The 18,063-nt window shown below is 36.3% G+C and overlaps 1 protein-coding gene across 4 annotated transcripts in view; it reads right to left on the bottom strand.

Moving 5' to 3' along the window:
* LOC138324779 (serine/threonine-protein kinase PLK1-like) overlaps positions 1 to 18,063 on the bottom strand; it is a 49,394-nt gene that overhangs the window by 19,973 nt on the left and 11,358 nt on the right. For all 4 annotated transcript variants that reach the window (XM_069269921.1, XM_069269922.1, XM_069269918.1 and 1 more), the window contains exon 3: positions 1,099 to 1,206. In XM_069269921.1, coding sequence (XP_069126022.1) covers positions 1,099 to 1,206 — 108 coding nt within the window. The remainder of the gene's footprint in view (positions 1 to 1,098; positions 1,207 to 18,063) is intronic.

An 18,063-nucleotide genomic window follows, 5' to 3' on the forward strand; every position in this document is an offset into this window, starting at 1 on the left:
AGCTTAAAGGGTATCGAGTGTGTGGTTAGCTTCACGGAGTATCTTAATGAACACTCTTCTGATATCTGTGTCGATTTGCAGTAATATTTCAGATTTGCAGATTAGATGATATTGCAAACAGCATTGCACGTGCTTGTCAATGTTTTCTTATTTTCGCATTTAATTTAAACACAATTGATAATAACTATAAAATTGTGATGTAATTATCTTTGAAAAGATACTTAACACGACATTTTACGATTCAATGACAGAAAGATGCTTATTTGACGCAATGTGTTAAAATGGATACACAGTGTCATCAATTATACACGATATTTTTACTATACGATGACCACAAAGTCTTTAATTCATGCAATGTTTTAAATTACCACAATATCATCTACAAAACCCAAACAAAAATGAAATATCGAGTTTTCAAAGTTGATTTCCGCGTTGATTTAAACATATTTTATTTGCACGTTATATACAAATGGGATTAGACACAAGTTGTACACTTATAATCCGTCTTCTCCCGTAAAAAATAATGATGATATACAATATACATATGACCGGAAATAGAATTTGTGTTCGTCAACCTGAAACAAAACAACACCCTCCGACATTGACAAGATTTCTGTGTTCCACCTATTCGATAAACTGTGACATAACTACCGGTCTCGATATGTAACCAATAACTTACACAGCGTTACCCTACGTCTCAGCATTGGGGCCCCCAGATACGACTAACTTACGGTAACATTACATATGTTTAGCTTATCAGGGGAAACATGTCGGCAGAATTAAGTCGCTCTGAGACTAGGTCAACAACAAAGTGCACTTGTCAATGTAGGTCCACAGCATATCAAACCAAACATTAACACGACCTTAATTCTGCAGATGTTTCGGTCTTATTGACACAAGATCACATTTTCCTAATCAGTATAGAGTTAACTTATGAGAAAATATAAACACTAGAACGCGCTGGTTCATTATAATGTATTCCTCTGACACCGACTGTTTAGGCTTACAACTGGATAAGTACAGCACAAACCAGCTCTTTCTTTGTGAACTTCATATGCAAATAAATAGATAAATAATTAAAAGAATAGATATAATTACCTTCTGTTTTTGATGTGGCTTTGCTATTCTTGTTTTGGAAACAATTTTGCCTGCATAAACTTTATTTGTGTTCAAATTCAGTAGTTCATAGCACCGTGCGAATCCACCCTAGAAAACATAAAAAAAACATGCAAAATCAGTAAAACATCTATATTATTAAAAAAACATGCCGGAACATATAAGCAATTCCTTAATGATTTGCAATTGAAACAAGATTTATTTTAATGGTTGAAGTTGTAGTGAAATTAGAAAATCATTTGGTTCGTTTAACCAGCCTCTGGTAATTTATCTTTAAAGCATACATTTTATTTCTTTTTGGCATGAGCCCACATAGTAGATACATGTACAAAAAGATATTGTCGGGACTGGCTATAAACTAGCGTATTAAACGATCAAAATTAGATTCATTTTGTTTCTATTTTAAGTTATCATAGAGGATAAACAAACATATAAATACATTTCATGTTTAAACAAATACAAACAGATAAGATAAAAACCAGAATTTGAGCCCCTGATTCTATGTAAATATTGCAATGCGCATGCGGATGTGTAACGTGCTAAGTTATCGCATCTTCTCGTTTATTTCCACGCGATTTGTATCAGACGATTGAACGGTTAACGCTGACACTGTCAATCGATAAGGATTAAATCATGATGCAATCCTGCTGTACCTGTAACGACTATAGGACAGAACATAAAGACCCCAAAAGGTTTTGCTGTGAATGTGAAGCTAAACGAGGCTAATTTTAGATTTTTACTCTTGAAGTTTGTCTAAAACGCTTGTTATACGATGTTGCCTAGCCACTGATGATACATGAAGTCGGATTAAATAATAAAACATTGAGAATACATCCCAAATCTTGAACATCTCTTCTTCATTTAGCTCAAGAGATAGTCGAAATACCAGACTAGTCGAATATTATGGTAATCTGGTTTACTTTGAATTATCAGTGTTTTGCTGCACATATATAGAAAGTCATTTTATTTGATCAAAATGATAATATTGTCAACTTAAGTACTTATATATATATATTGATATTTCATAGATTTTCTAGGGAGGTTTCTACATACGAAGATATATTATTGTAAGAGATTTATAGTCATATACAAAAACGTATATCTAAGGGTGAGTAATCGATCGATTGAGGAGTATTCTGCGTGAGAGTGTGTAGTAACCTTGTACTAATTGAATAGTCCCTCCAAGCCGGACGCAAACCCGATAGCACAAGCTACATCTAAACAGAGATTACGCCCCTCCATGTAAAACGATTTCAAAGAGCAATCACTATTGAAAACAAAGGCGTTATCGTCCTTCATAGATTTCTCTAGCGATAACAACATGGAAATTACTTCACAAGTCTTTTGGGGATTTAATTCGATTTGTCTTGACTTTTAAATTTCAGAATCTGAGAAACTGTGAGAAATTTGATGTTTGGGTATCGAGCCTAAACGAATCCACATTCCGTTGTACTCGCGTCAACAGTATCGTGTAAGGTACCGTTCAAAGAGCCATGAAACTTTAACCGATCTATCGTTCATCAATCAATGAACCGATTTCAAATTAATTGCAGCCCTGACTGGTTTCAGACAAGGGATATAAATATGCATACGTAAGTATATATACCAGTCAGAGGAACACCTGAACGAGCTTCGATGACTACAGGAATGTTGTGCATGCCAATCTGGAGGATTAATAGACTCCGTATAATAATACTCATGACCAGTAGCACTAGATAAACGGTCAGCCATCTTTGTGTCGCGTGCAAGGATTCCATTATAGGTTTACTTTGGGGTCAGTTCGGTCGAAGGCCACACAAATAGAAACAAACAGACTGGTCTAGACCGGAATAAACTTAAATGCTGAAATCAGCAAAGCCAATCATGTTAAGTTTCCAGAATGAACAGTATATACACCATATTCGGCATAATATGTGATACAGTAATGTTGGATTCGATCATACAAATAAATTCGCTGCCATGGTATCATGATGCCATTGTTTTCATCAAGAAAATCTTGATAACAATAAAAGGTGCAATGGAGCCCCAAACCCTTTACTAAGCAGCTGTTTTGCTAATAAAAGGCAAGCGCTGACGTGCAGATGGAATTTTAGTACTGAACTTTATCATTTACACAAACCACAATTTGCAAAAATTCCTGTGCAAATCTACAATAAGTGTCATTTTTTATGTTCAAATGACAAGATGTCAGCGAACAATGGCCATCTATTGATACGGCCATACTGAAAGGAGATAGCACTTTAAGCATGCAAACACAACACATGTTGTCGTCCTGAAAAAATGCAGTTCATTGATTTTTTGTTTTTATTACAGTACGCTCAATTGGCTATTACGTTTGACAGGGAGTTGCTGTCTAGTATAGCTTGACTGTCTGCTTGATATCGGTGTCATTATTTGGCAAATTTGAGCAAACATTTTACAGCAAATAAATAAATAAATCTTTTACAAATTAAGGGGACGTAACAGGTGCGAGTAATTACGACAATTCCACCTGCATTTCGCCCTAAACAGGTCTTTTGTAGAACTAATGCGGTGAACGAAAGTTCAGTTAATATTAAGATGAATTCACCCGCTTTGATAATGGTCTCTTCTTTGTCGATCTTTTAAAAGTATATTTATTGTGATCTATTATTACTGTCCATATATATATATTATTCCGTCAAAACCATAACATAATTTACTCAAATTGGTCTATGGGCTTTGTATGATACATAACCCCTACTCAGTTATGTTTACACAGTAAATGAAATATTAAATGCGTTTTTCAAAATGACGAGTGTGTCTTTATGATAATTCATACTAGCACAAGTTTCTCACGCTCTCGAATCAAGGTCATACACAAGGGTTTGTCGAAGTGATTTCGGAAGGCATAACTTTGGGAGGGTTTTGTGGCTGAATAGGCCCGTAGTAAAAGACAGCGAAATAACTGAACGTATAATATTACAAAACCATACTTTTACAACATGCATTCAGAACTTACACAAAAAATGAATCGCTCTAAAACTGTTCACACGCCCATATGGAAACAATTTAGCCTCCGAACACCACCCCAGCGGGACTTTGGTAGCTCTACTTGATGTAAACTGATAAAAAGTGTCACATTAACAGCAATGACAAACACATTTCGTCATGTCTTCAAATAAAGTGTGCTCTGATGAAATTAGATATTGCTACCACTTTCATCGAAACATTCTAGCGAACGGGTTCAGCCCACCAAAACATGAAACATATGGAGCAGTTGAAATGGCAAATATCTTAACTTCAATTTTGCGTTTTGGTTCGTTAATCAACTTCGGTCATAAATAATACTGTACGTGTATATATCATTCGTGGGTGAATAAGTTTTTCAAAGTACTTGTATTATGTGTATATTTGATACAGTAAACCGTTCCAAAGACTATGTTGTAATCTGAGGTCGAAGGATCGCTGCTATGAAAATACCCTAGCTCCAAGACAACCTGCTGCGAAAACAGATGGGTTCTACAGACGTTTTTTCGCACGAAATATAGTTTGTATAAAACTTATGTGTAGCACTTCAGTGATTCTATCATCATTCTTTAAACTTAGATTTTTTATATCATCCGACTGCAATGTCTGTGATACCAAACATCATAAAGACTACTGGTACATAATATTTCGTCCTTCCCTTTGATCTAAATTTATTTTCAAAAAGATGTAAATTTACAAAAGGACATCACAACTGTAATTCCAGATTTGTTTCCACATAAGATTGTTTTTTATAAAGCTGTTGTGCCACTGGAATGGCCAATGTTTATGTTAAGTATGAAGAATCTAGTCTGTTTTAACATCATACAGTCGTATATCTCAGATGGATATCATTGAGAAGAATAATGTTGCACGGTACTGCTCTTTTTCAAGATGACATTGATAAAGATAAAGAACAAGACTTGCATTAAACTCATTTTTTCTTGTCTGCTGAATCACGTGATCAGCCTCGTGCATGCAAAGGTCCTGTTTCTATTCCCTAGTGTCAGACATGCACATCTATTCATCTTAAACTCAAAGTTGCCATGGACTTTTGGGACATTTGATAGATGGAAGGCCCCAAAGGTGATGTCCTGATTTCCTTAAGCAATGAAACATCACAGGAAAACCCAGTGAAAAGTAGACGTCCTTTTAAATGAATGTGTGCAATTCTATTTCCTTTAAGATGTTTTATTACACATGTTTCGCTTGCCAAATACGAAACAAATGATCAACGACCAAATCGAAAAAGTAGAAATAGCACATGAATTGGAGAAAATGTAAATATGTTTACAGCGAAATTAATCGAATTCATTGCTAGTGTAGTCTTGTCAATGTGAACACCTGTTGATACAAATTCATCTCCAGGTAAGTCATTTCTTCGCGACTCAGGTGAGAAGTAATTATATGCAGGTAAACTATCAATGCATGTATCAGTGACAGGAATCTATGTGTTTTTCTCCGTTTGTCCCCACAATCCAATACACATTCCTCACTGGTTTGACTCTGTATGCTTGGTAGCTAAGAAGTCATAGCTATTTTGGTCAAGCATATTCTAAGTGACCACCTTTTGACCACCGGGTCTTCCTGTTCTAACGATAGAGACATTAATACTGTAGTCATGTGTCGTGATAACTAGCAGACGACACATGCTTCGGGCGGACACTTGGCCATGCAAATTTACTTACATGTAACGCTTGTATATATATCAGTGTTTATGCGGCCTTGTATGGTGTGCCATAGGACATCAAAGGTGTCATAAAAATACCGTACAGGTAAAAGAGATATTTCAAATATTCATATTGTCAAGTAGTAGGCTAACATTTGTGGAATCTAAATTATATGTTTTTAAAAATAGTTCTGACGAAATTCTGCCCGGAGCTGTAACAAGATGGCGGACAATCCATCTCGTGCCTGTCAGGCTCGCGACCATGACGTGATTGTATAGAGAGTCGGCCCAATTAGACGGCTGTCTAGACATAATCATGAGATTTTTGAGGGTTCAGTAGCAGCTGCCCTCGGTGCTAGAACACCAAATTTTAGTCCATATCCCAGCAGTTACCATATATTTCCCTTGTAAAATACGACAAATGTTTGCCCGTGGCAAACAGTCGCACATTAAAGACACGACACAACATTAAATCTCTGCACAAAAGCAGACGATTTGAAGTCTTAAAAGAGTTGAACAGTTAAGATTGCATTGTACAGCGGTGAAGTAATTCAATGCAAATGGAGTCCGATGACAATGCGACTTTGCACGATGTTGCCCGGTACAACTCGATAGGCAAATTGAATAATGACAACACGGCCGCCGTTATGTTGGCAGGTGATACAACCCTTGGGTAAAACCAACTTACAAGTACCATCACACTAGCAGTTTATGTTCTTCATTAATAATGTTATTAGACACATTTCCTCTCGCACATCGTTCGATTTATGGCGCCACGTTTTTCGTTTTCGAACGCACGTGTATACGTGACAAACACTATGAACTAGCACCATTTGATCAAAAGAATCAATTGATGTCGTGACACGGAAGCTGATTTCACAACGAGTTTCACAGTACATATTGTGTCTTGATTGCGTGATAAAAGGGAAAATGGAAGATTTTTTTTTTCATTTCCAATTTATGTCTCGTGAAACGCCCTTATATATTCAGCTTAAACGAGCTGAAAAGTAGACTAGTAAACTAGTACAAAGTTCAGTATATATAAGTACTCCAAGTGTTAACCTATATATCAATACGCCTGGAATTTGCTACACTTCACTATCACAAACTATTAAAAAAAGATTCTGAATTATTGCACAAGAGCGACTACAAAAGAGAGGATCACCAGTGCTAAAAAGAGCGAAAAATTTTGAAGCGAGCTAGACAAAATTAGAAAAGACCAAAAAACAAACAATGAACAGGTACAAAAGATCCATCATTCAAGAATTTATGAAATTCATTTGAAGAATTTAATTGTTTCAACCTAACGCTTCACCAAAACCTTATTTTTAATTGAAACGTCATACCAAGCAACTGATAGAACATGACTAGATAAGTATAAGACAATCAATTTTGCAATGTTTGCACATTTCTTGATATTTAATCATCAAAAACTTGTCTGGACATATATCTCCGACCACCGAAGAAGATTCCAGTCAATCGAAGTGAATGAACTTCGAGGAACCCCTCGTCACAATGGTTTCGGTTCAAGCCAATGATTTTCAGATCTACGATATTTAATTCTTGATTGAGAATTCAAGACATGAGAATCAATGATATATCATGATATCGCAGGTGTACGCTCCTTCGGTCTTCCATTCTTAAGCTGGCCGTGCATGAGGTGGTACGTGGAGAATTAACATGATTAGTGGTCTAGATATCAGAGGTATGCTATCACGTCACAATACTAACCAGCTTGATTACCAAGTCTTAGATAAGGCCGCTTACAGGTTCCACTTTGATTAGGGCCGCTTATGTGACGGCAAAGGATCAAGATCATCCCGGTGTTTGGAGGGAAGCATGTTTGGGCCAGGTATATAGTCAAGATTATGACGTGTTACCGAAAGTGACGAGACATATTAAGTCGGAAGTATCTGGCTTCTGTTTCATCTCTCTGCCATTTAATAAGATTCGACTGACATTTAGATCATGTTCAGCAGGGAACTGATCAGTAAACACACATTTTGCACTTAACCCCATAAAAAAATACCGTGTCATCGAACGTAACATTGCCTCACTACTGTGGAATTTGCTTGGTGAAACTAACAAAACCATGACTATACTTCTGTATTGACATATAATGAATTTGCTTGCATGGGTAATCACCTGGAAAAATAAAGGTTTTCTGAATAAAGGTTGGGATGATTAATCAACTGACGATGCCTCAGTGGAAAGGCTGTTACGTCATACATAACACAATTGAACACCTGAGGAGAGAGAGTATAAAATTAACTTTAAACTTGAATGTAGGTGATTCTGTTCCCACAAAACATAACAGACGTACTGGAATTCATTGTTTTTTTTTTTAATCATGTCATTCGGAAATACACGAAAATACACACAGACTTTTCTTTTTACAAGTTATTGAAAGATTTGTTTATATTACTTTTGGGAAAAGAATCATATTCAAGAGGATAAAAGGTTTTTAAAACGTATGAATGCTGTAGTTATTACGAATTATTCTCTTTCAATTAACCGTAAGAACTAGCTAAGGTCGCTGCATGAGAACCTTTTTCCAAGACAAGTGTCCCCTCAAGTCATACTGGAGTAGTACTTCCGGTTACGCCAAACACAATATCGCATAGTACGAATTTTAGAAATGGGTGGAAATGACACCTAAATGTTGACATAACAGTTCACATATTTGTTCAACTGAATTGAACATAACAGTCTCTTTAATAATAATTTAATCCCTATCTCTCTCTGTGGAGGACAAACAGGTCCTGCCCAATCGGATTATCAGGGCGAGCACATGTTCTGTTCCTTGATGTTTATATACAAGGCGAACCCCGTTCTAAATTCATCCGCTTAGCGAGAGTAGATTAACTAGTACTCTTCTGACACATAAGAGAAATTGCTTTAGAAAATGTACTGTGTGAAAATTGAATCTAAAGTAGCATTCCATTAGGTAGAGAATAGTACGAAACTAAATAACAGTACTTAGTACGCCGACCTAATCGGTTTAGCTACGATTCAGAGTCATCGATTCGGTATTTGCGGATTTTTTTTAACAATACACAAATCATACATTGACTAATTTTGGCAGTTTTTCCAGTTCGAAGTCTTTATCCATTCACTTCAATAGTGACTGTAAACTAACCGCTACAAAGCACTCTTTCAGACTTTGTTAAATCAAACTCATAAAAGTTCCGACCATTTCCTAGCCGGATCTGTTACAGTTGGGCCATCTTATCTGTTCGACAGATTATTGACTTATCTCCTGTAATGTGTGGAAATGGACATATCAAACATCTGAAGGGACTTTGATTGAGAAATCTTTATTTGTGATGATCCCGAACTACTTTACATGTCGACAAGATGCTTTCGTGTTAGTAGTCCTGAGATTACCCATTAGGATTTCGCGTGAGAATAAAATACGAAACTAATTAAAAGTGAAATACGAAACTAATCAGAGGTGATCACACGACAATTACCCCTGATTACGCTGTCTTTTTCGTGAATTTAAAAAAGGTGCCATCTGATTTTAAACTTGCATTTCCGGTAATTACAGACGCTTCACATACAATATAGTTTGTATGTGGACTAAGAACAACGAAAAGAGATCTCAGAGCTCTTTTAAAATATATTTGTAAGCCTACGATACTTAACAAGTTCTGATGTTGAAATTGATCAAAGTGAAAAATACCATTGTTTTCCTTTCTTATTTTATCTTTCAATCAATGTTTACAATAAGATTGTACTCTTCTCTCGTTTTTTTTTCTACCTTTGCTGTCATTTATGCATATTACGAATACACTATCACATTCTTTACCACTATTGTAAACAACAATGGCATTGACATTTAACAATAACCGTGATTTTGAAACAGAATATTTGAAATATATCCACAAAGAATATGTTATTTCCCCCTTGTCAAAAACATAGTCAAGTCTGAAATAGGTGTGAAATTGACAAAAACATTGACATTTCAGGTATCTCCGGTCAAGATCAGGTAGATTTACGTGAAATGTTGTTCGATAACATGCATTGTGCTCAGTGATAAAACGCCGGAGGTTGCGCAAGGCTTTATTTATGTTAAGGTTGTTGTCGCTGTTTAAACAGTGGTTGTTGAAGTCACTCAGTGTCACTGATTGTATCTAGCTTGTTGAACTCACTCGGTTCCCTTTTTGCATGTGTATTATCTACAGACATACTTTACTCAATTGCTTTAACAGTAGGATGTTTTCATGAACGAGTTCATTGAACAATAGAATGCCATTCACGTTAATCTATACGACAAAAACTAAAACTATCAAGTAATACAAATCCTGCACGAGTTGAATTACAGCGAAATGTTTTTGTTTGTTTGGTTTTTTTTTTTTTTTTTTAATGAGGAATGTGCTTTCTCCAACAGATAAGAATTAAAAGCAAACCTTCTTGCGACGGCTGCAAATCAATTTCAAGGTCGGGGAGTTCTTATATAAGTAAATATTTGTGAAAATCATCCACAATATGGATTGCATGTGAAATTCATCCTTCATATATATTACATTTGAAATTCATCCCCCATATGAAAGTGTAAATTAAAAGATAAATGACCGTCGTACTGAGTGCGAGCGTTGTCGTACTGCTTTCCGAATGTGTCAAATAACAGGCCTGTTTGTATATCTACTTACAGGTTATTTGACAAGCAAATAGAAAAGTTGTAACACTCCCCAACACGGTCACTCAAGCAGATCAGAAGGAGATGGTTGGGCACATCTCCTTTCCTAAACGTCATACATACTTAGAATGTTCCCACGACCTCTCCTCGTATGTAAATAAGTCTCCCATTCATGCGATATGGAAAGATATTTACATATCCAGGTCAGCAAAGATAACTACTAAACAGTCATACATAAAACCAAACAGCGGGCGTAATGTGTAAAGCACCAGTCAAAACGTATATAGACATTTGGCAATTAAGTTTATGGCTGATGTCGTTCAATGATGGGATGGGGTCTTTTAGTGGTATCGTTATAATGATATGTCGCAGGATTTCTTATACACTTTAAAACGAATTTAGATCTTCCTGATATCACAGGAAAAAAAGATAAAATGTAAAATTGAGTGTCGACAGGTTCGGGAATATTATTTTCAAATCAATTTGACTTTTTATCTGATTTAGAAAGTAAATGTGTATCAAGTATGACTTCTAATACGATTTAGTTAAAGTATCCGTAGTCCCCATTAATTGTGAATTTTGATATTTAAAAAAAATGCAGAATTTCTGGATTGCAAGGTAAGTTATATGTACAATCAGTTATAGAAACGGATGAAAATATCACTGAGGTCTTATACTGATTATAAATTTTTGGTCCGAAAAAAGCGTTTTATTTGAACATATATCATGTATTATTCCTTGGTCTAAATCATTGGTATATTTGGGAACAGAACACCAACGAAGCCGTAAAATGACGAGACAAATCCACAAATAACGTCACGCAATGTGTATTGGGATATCCAAACAATTACTCATGGTTCAAATAGTTTCAGTTAAGACACAAAGCTCCTCTCCAGGGCGTGTACAGATGCGCTCCGAAAGGTTCATATCACCCAATGGTGTCCCGAACGGATCATTAAGCAGGACAATCACATGTCCTTCTCTCAGTTCTATCTGATATCTGTGTCTGTCAAGTCATCATTGTTTATCGAACAAATTATGCTATATCTGGACCAGACAACCAAAGTCATCTCCGGGATTTTGTTATATAGTTCAACACACCATATAGCACCAACTGACGCCATATTGCTATCGGACGGTTGACCATGAAATTGGTCAGGGATTTGGGCGTTTAGATAATACACATGTATCTGTATTTATAATTTACCTTATTGACACATCTTCTCAGGTATATATATATTTATATCCTATTAAATAATTCTTTCTGAACAATTTGTAATTCAAATATCAAATATTGACACAGTATTGTCCTTGGGTTAGCCAAATGGCCATCTGCAGTGACGTAGAACTATACAAGTCAATTTGACCACAGCTAGGCGTTTAGTCATGTCAGTCAATAGCCTGTAAACAATCGGATACTGTTTCCATACATACTGAAATCCGATTATAACACATGGATATATTTACATGTAGATACAATACAACAGACATGGGGTTCAACTGTTCAAAAATGGTTCCATTGTGTAATACCGCCACAATTGGACATTAGCCGGAAGTAGCTTATGTGACACCGGAAATACTATGCGTGATGATGGTTAGATTCAAGTACGTCAAATTCGGAAACACTGAACAAGTATCGTTTGATTTGTTTATAAATACAAACCACTGTGAAGCATAAATAAACAGAGGTCCTTAACATTTCATTGTTTACCTTTACATTGGGGTTGATTTAGGGCAGCCACCCTGCTCGATCGAGTGAGAAACTTTGACGACAAAGTATGTGTCATCATGACGGCGTCACGGCCCCATATTCACCATGACCTACAGAAGGTAGTCACACAATACCAGTATCATGTACACTTACTGATTATAAACTGGGTGTTAAAGTTTGGCGAGCAGTCTTACACCTTTAATGAGTCACTTCCCTTTAACACTCGATCGATTTTCTATTTGTATTCCCACATTAGATTTGAGCATTATATTGTCTCCCGAAAAAAACTCTTTTTAAAAGACATTTCCTTTGTTGTATTTCTTAAGTATTATAATGAAAATCATCGTTTCAAATATGACTTTGTTGTTCCATTTCCTATCCAGAATATTATAATCTGACTGGTTTTAGACACCCATAGGATTCAATACATTAAGTTTCAGACACCTTAACCGATCAATACATTGTTCAATGACATATTAAGGGTAAACAAACTTCCTCTGACCTTGGAGACGGACAAAGAACGTGTTAACGTTCTGAACCAACAACCTACAAAACGTCACTTCAAAAGAACAGACTGATGTATTGCATTTTTTCGATGAAATATATCAAATTTGCGCCGTACATTAAAAGTAGATAAGTCTTTCCGTAGACCCACAGGTCATGTTATATAATATCGGTCATTTTTTTCAATGACATTTATCAAATTCGCGCCGTATACTAAAGTAGACAAGCCAAAGTCTTTCCGAAATATTATATAATATCAGTTATATATGTTATCAAATGCAAGATAATCAGCACTTGGCAACTAGAAACAATTTATAGCATGTTGGGTGGGAAAACAAAATGACATTTATTCGAAATTAACGAAATAAATAGCATCCGGTCTTGGCTTTCCTAGAGGGTTTCCTATGCATTACTTTAAGCGGTGGGCTTCAGAGAAAGTAAACATATGGTAAGCGGGGCTTCCGTGTGACGAACTTTCACCAATTAATAGAGTGTTGTCAAAATGTCTTTGATAACTTCACTCAGGAAATTTGACAGGAACACTGACTTTAATGGACTTCATATAGGAAAACGAATCGGCTACCGATAAGCGTTTAAGTGGTCAACTAGTTATCAAAAGCGCCAACAATACAGGACAAAACCGGCAAATGGGATTAATTTGATTTGATTTGGACACAGAGGCGGAAAATCCAGTAAACACTAACTTTCTGATCACCAGGAGCCTATAGAGCGCGAAGGCTAATTGTATAGAATTAAGATTGTGGAGTTTTCAGAGTGAGTCTACAATGTGTTGTGGTGATAAGGTTATCAGACTCGGTCCTTTTGAAGTGTATAGCGTCTGTATATAAGGTAGAGATGTACCCATCAATAAGTGCATCAACGTTATCAGAGAAAATCAGTAGATATTTCGGTCTACATTAACTTATTTTAATCTCCTTTAAGTTATAAACGGCTGGATATAGATGTGTACTTGAATCCTTTATGAATATTAGAAATTAAGCTGAAAGGTTATTTCGTTCGTCATATTTTTACGTTGTAAGACATTTATTCCATCTGGTTGATATGGCATGTTGGACACATTATGAAGAAATAATTATAGTCTTTTTGGACTTAGTTCTGGTGACGGCGTGAAAGGCCCACCACATCTGGTGTGCGTGCTGAACACCGATCTCCTATATTTGATAGACATAAATACTTATCAGACGGAGATATTATAAACAGATCATGGAAATCAATATTACATAAAAGAAAACGCATGACAGTACATTGAGCTGTGGGATTTTTACTTTATGTCAAAATTCGTCGGCTGTTACATCGAGATAAAAAGATGTTTTGAGTTAAATTACTGTAACAGCTTGACAACCTAACCAACAGACCTGAAAGTGCTGTCTCAGATGCCTTGTACCAAACATTTCTAGATTCATTCACATGCTTGGAAATAATTTTTCCAACTTATTTCAAATGTCGTATTCCTTAAAAATGATGTATAGTCAAACTGTGATTTGACAGTGCCACAATATTGAGAACATTTAAACAACTTTATAGCTCAAAAACAGCTTTGTCATGTGTCTGGCTATTCCGAAATATTGTCTCAACCAAAACTTGGCACCTTAAATTTCACACGTTGATAATGTGTACACGAGATTATGTTTTAGATAAAAGCATACACATTACATAATACAACTGGTTATGATGGCTTATCCGTTTACGTTTGGAAATTCAATAGAACTTCCAATAAAGAAAAATAAGCAATTATTTACGTAATATTATGACAGCGTAACTTTCCCATTGTTCTTGCATTTACTGTCTGGACGGACGGCCAGACGGTTGGACCACGATTATAAATATCCGAAAAATCACCAGAACATCAAATTAATCTCGAATACTATAATATAAATTGATTATCCATGTCTACCGAGCAGGTCGGCGAGAGCCCTATAAGCATGTACACAAACAAAAGGTCAGCCCTGCGGTCAAACTTCACACGAATCCGGCCAAAATGACCGTTACATGGACGGATCCATTAGAGGCCGATATTATCCCCGGAAAGCAGACAAGTCAATTAAGTGTTAAAATAAAAACATGCCGACACAATGGACTAAGTCAGGTATTACAGCCACTAGGCAGCTGGACACTGTCCAGTAATCAACCATCCGGCCACTGACCACTCAAGTAGGTGCCAGCTATCCGATCACTGACCGGTATTACGTCATTGAACGCTCCAGACGAAAGAAAACGGCGGACTCATTGGCGTTTTATTTGTATGCTTAATGCTTTTGACCGAGTTCTGAGGTGTTATACAAATTGGAATCGATTTTGTGGAAAGTAAAGTAGACCGAAGAATCGCTATTATCTGTATAACAATGTATATATACACAAGACCTTCAACGAAAAGTGAAAATGGAAAAAAGTCCTCAGATACGCCCGTTTAGAAAAGCTCGTTTAGTAAATTTAAATATCATGCTCATTAAAATTCTACCACAAAAATGTTTAGTTGAATATATGCTTTCATACGATGTATGCGTGTTAAAACGTCATCGAAAGGTCCATTTTAGTTTTAGCTTTTGTGTAGATTGATTACTGTGCTTCTAAACCACACCGACAAATAAAGCAAGTCCTACATTAAGCTTGTAGTTATTAACTCGACCATGGGTATTATTTAAACATCATTCTTAATTTTAGACCAGAGTTTGGCAACGAGATGGTTATCAACGCGAACGAAGTTTTCCCTAATATATACAAAACAAATTAAACTCGTGTTGAAAGATTCATGAAATCTAATTCAATGTTTTTGATGTCTAGATCTAAGGGGTGATTATATTTTAACTCTGAACAAGGGCATAAACAAGCATGTTCTTTGTTTGGCTGTTTGCTCATGCCTTTGCTGATCTGCAACCATGATCAGGATTCATATAGTGCTGCTTAAAATCAGCTGCAACGTTTGTGAAGTCAGAAATTATGTATGCAATTGGAACATCGAATACATTACTGATTTATTCACAAAAAATGAAGTCTCGTTATTTGGTCCTTGGTTTGCTTGTTACCGATTTACAAGGAGAAAAATTGACACAGCTATGCAATTGATGGCATGATATGGCACACATCGATCAGAATGGAATTAAGGTTTTCTGAATAATGTGGTTGTACCGTTTGAAGTATTTTTAAAACATGATTTCATTTAGTTCGAATTGATACTTTAGAGTATGCAAAATCAAGAAATGTTAATGTTCAATCGAGAACAAAATTCACTTAAGTAATAGTTTCATTAATTGCAGTATCCATATTTTATCATGTTTTTAAATACCATGAGACATGTCATCAAAACAAATTCAGAGAGTCATTGCACTCTCTCAACTATTAAAAACAATATCACACAGCCCAATGTAAATAAAAGTATATTTGATGAAATGAGCCAAGGTGAACGTAAACATTGTGCTGAGGGTCCCAATTCTCAACACTGACGTCACTTCCGGTGGTAAACATGACAGTAATGGACGATGTCTGCGGCCATTAACAGCGACTGAAGTAAGACATAGGAAGCAGCTAGCGATGATCGAGTGTGATGGGCCTCGTCCATAAATTTCTCGCCTCTGAAAATGACACCGGCCATTTCGTCATGGAGCCGGAGGCATATCACGTACAGGTAGTCTTACTCAGAAGTAAATATAGACCCGTGTTTTCCGCGGGGACTGGGAACCAACCAGGAAAGTCAGGACAAAACTTGTCACCAAATCCCCGCCGATGTTTCTCAGCTCTATTTATACACCACAAAGAAATCTGTCGAGATATTACTAAGCTCTAAATATAGCGCGCTCAAATAATGACAATCAATTCGGATAGGGGTGACATACGACCCGAGCACAACACCAAGACAATGGTAAACAACAACAATAGTCTCCCTGTTTTTATTTGCACCAGAGACGAACACCATTTTAACCTTTTAAAATAGATCTCTTGGAAAACCACACGAAATACGAAAAAATAACCACTGTCGGGTTATAAAACATCGCTGGCAATGTCATGATATAAAATACATAAACTAGTGTTTCCATCGTTGACTTATATCGTTGTAATGTGGATTTTTTTAGAAGTCTCGTGATCCGTTTTTCCCCTGTTTTTATCTGTTAAGCTATCTTCCCCTCTGAGTGTTTATCTGTATGGCTATCACCGCATCTAAGTACTTTAGCCGGGCACAGCGGCTCACTTCCTCTAGCCCCGATAACGTTGACTCTGGAAGTCGACCTTCCACACAGATAAAGACACCGTGTGGTAGTGCCAGCCAGGCTTCCGATTAAACCATTTTTGAATTGTAAGAAATGTGATATCGACCATTCTTGTCCCACATACAACTCCCTATCTACCAGTGTTAAACAAGTTAGGTCTACTTGCCCTCATTCAGAACTATCCACGTATTTGCTCCACTAAGAGTAAACACTGAGCGAAACTTGAGCCACATATACCAGCAATCTCAAAACTGGAATCTTGAAATGTCTGAATTTATCGAGAGATGCTTAAAAAACCTCTTGTCAAAAACGAGATATTGCTGAATAAATGTATTCCTGTTCTAAGTCTTTCTGTGTAAGTGTAAAATAGGGGATTTTAGATTCGGCACCAGAACTATCATTTAGAAGTCTACAGAGTTTTAGGAAATGTGATTATGACATACCCCGAGATAGAAGAGATATTATCCCACAACTCGCCCACATCGCGTCTCCGTGTTTGACCTACATCCATTACGGTTTGTTGGTAAACTTACTTCATGGTTGGGAAGCAGAGACGCCCCATATTTATTAATAAAGAAAGAAGTATTCATTCAAATACAACCATGCGGTGGTTGCCAAAGTCATCACCCCCTACCGTTTACGGCGCTGAGTCAGAAATGTACGAGTAATCCTTAATAATGCAGTCGAGAGATTTATAAGCTAATGGAACTTACGGTGCCATATATATATGTATGTCATGGGATATAGCATTAATTTTATCAAAAAAAAATATTTCACTCGTATAACGCAATGAGAAAATAAATAGGCGTGGTGTGGTTGAGTTGAGCTTTCTCTACGCCGAAAACTGTGCCAGAACGATACCTTGTGCCGAATGTTTGCTTTGCGATTATTGTTCCGAGTACATATTGCGATGCTTTGGAGATGTATACGGCTTTTATCGTACTTACTTTGTCATTCGTCAAGATAATACATGGATAGAAACAAATGATTAGATTAAATGATTTGCTTCCAAGTGCTCAATATTTGTATCAAACGTCAACGTATTTTAATCTTATTGCTTCTGACAATGCCGTTAATGTTACCAAATATTGGGCAATACTGGAATCCAACTTGAAGAAGCAAAGCAAGGGACAAAACGACATTTCTTAATCTATATCTAATAACCAACAGTAGTACAGGAATAACACTTGTCTACACTCTGTGATGAAACCCC

This window comes from Argopecten irradians, chromosome 6, assembly GCF_041381155.1.
Source record: "Argopecten irradians isolate NY chromosome 6, Ai_NY, whole genome shotgun sequence".
NCBI classification, from domain to species: Eukaryota; Metazoa; Mollusca; class Bivalvia; order Pectinida; family Pectinidae; genus Argopecten; species Argopecten irradians.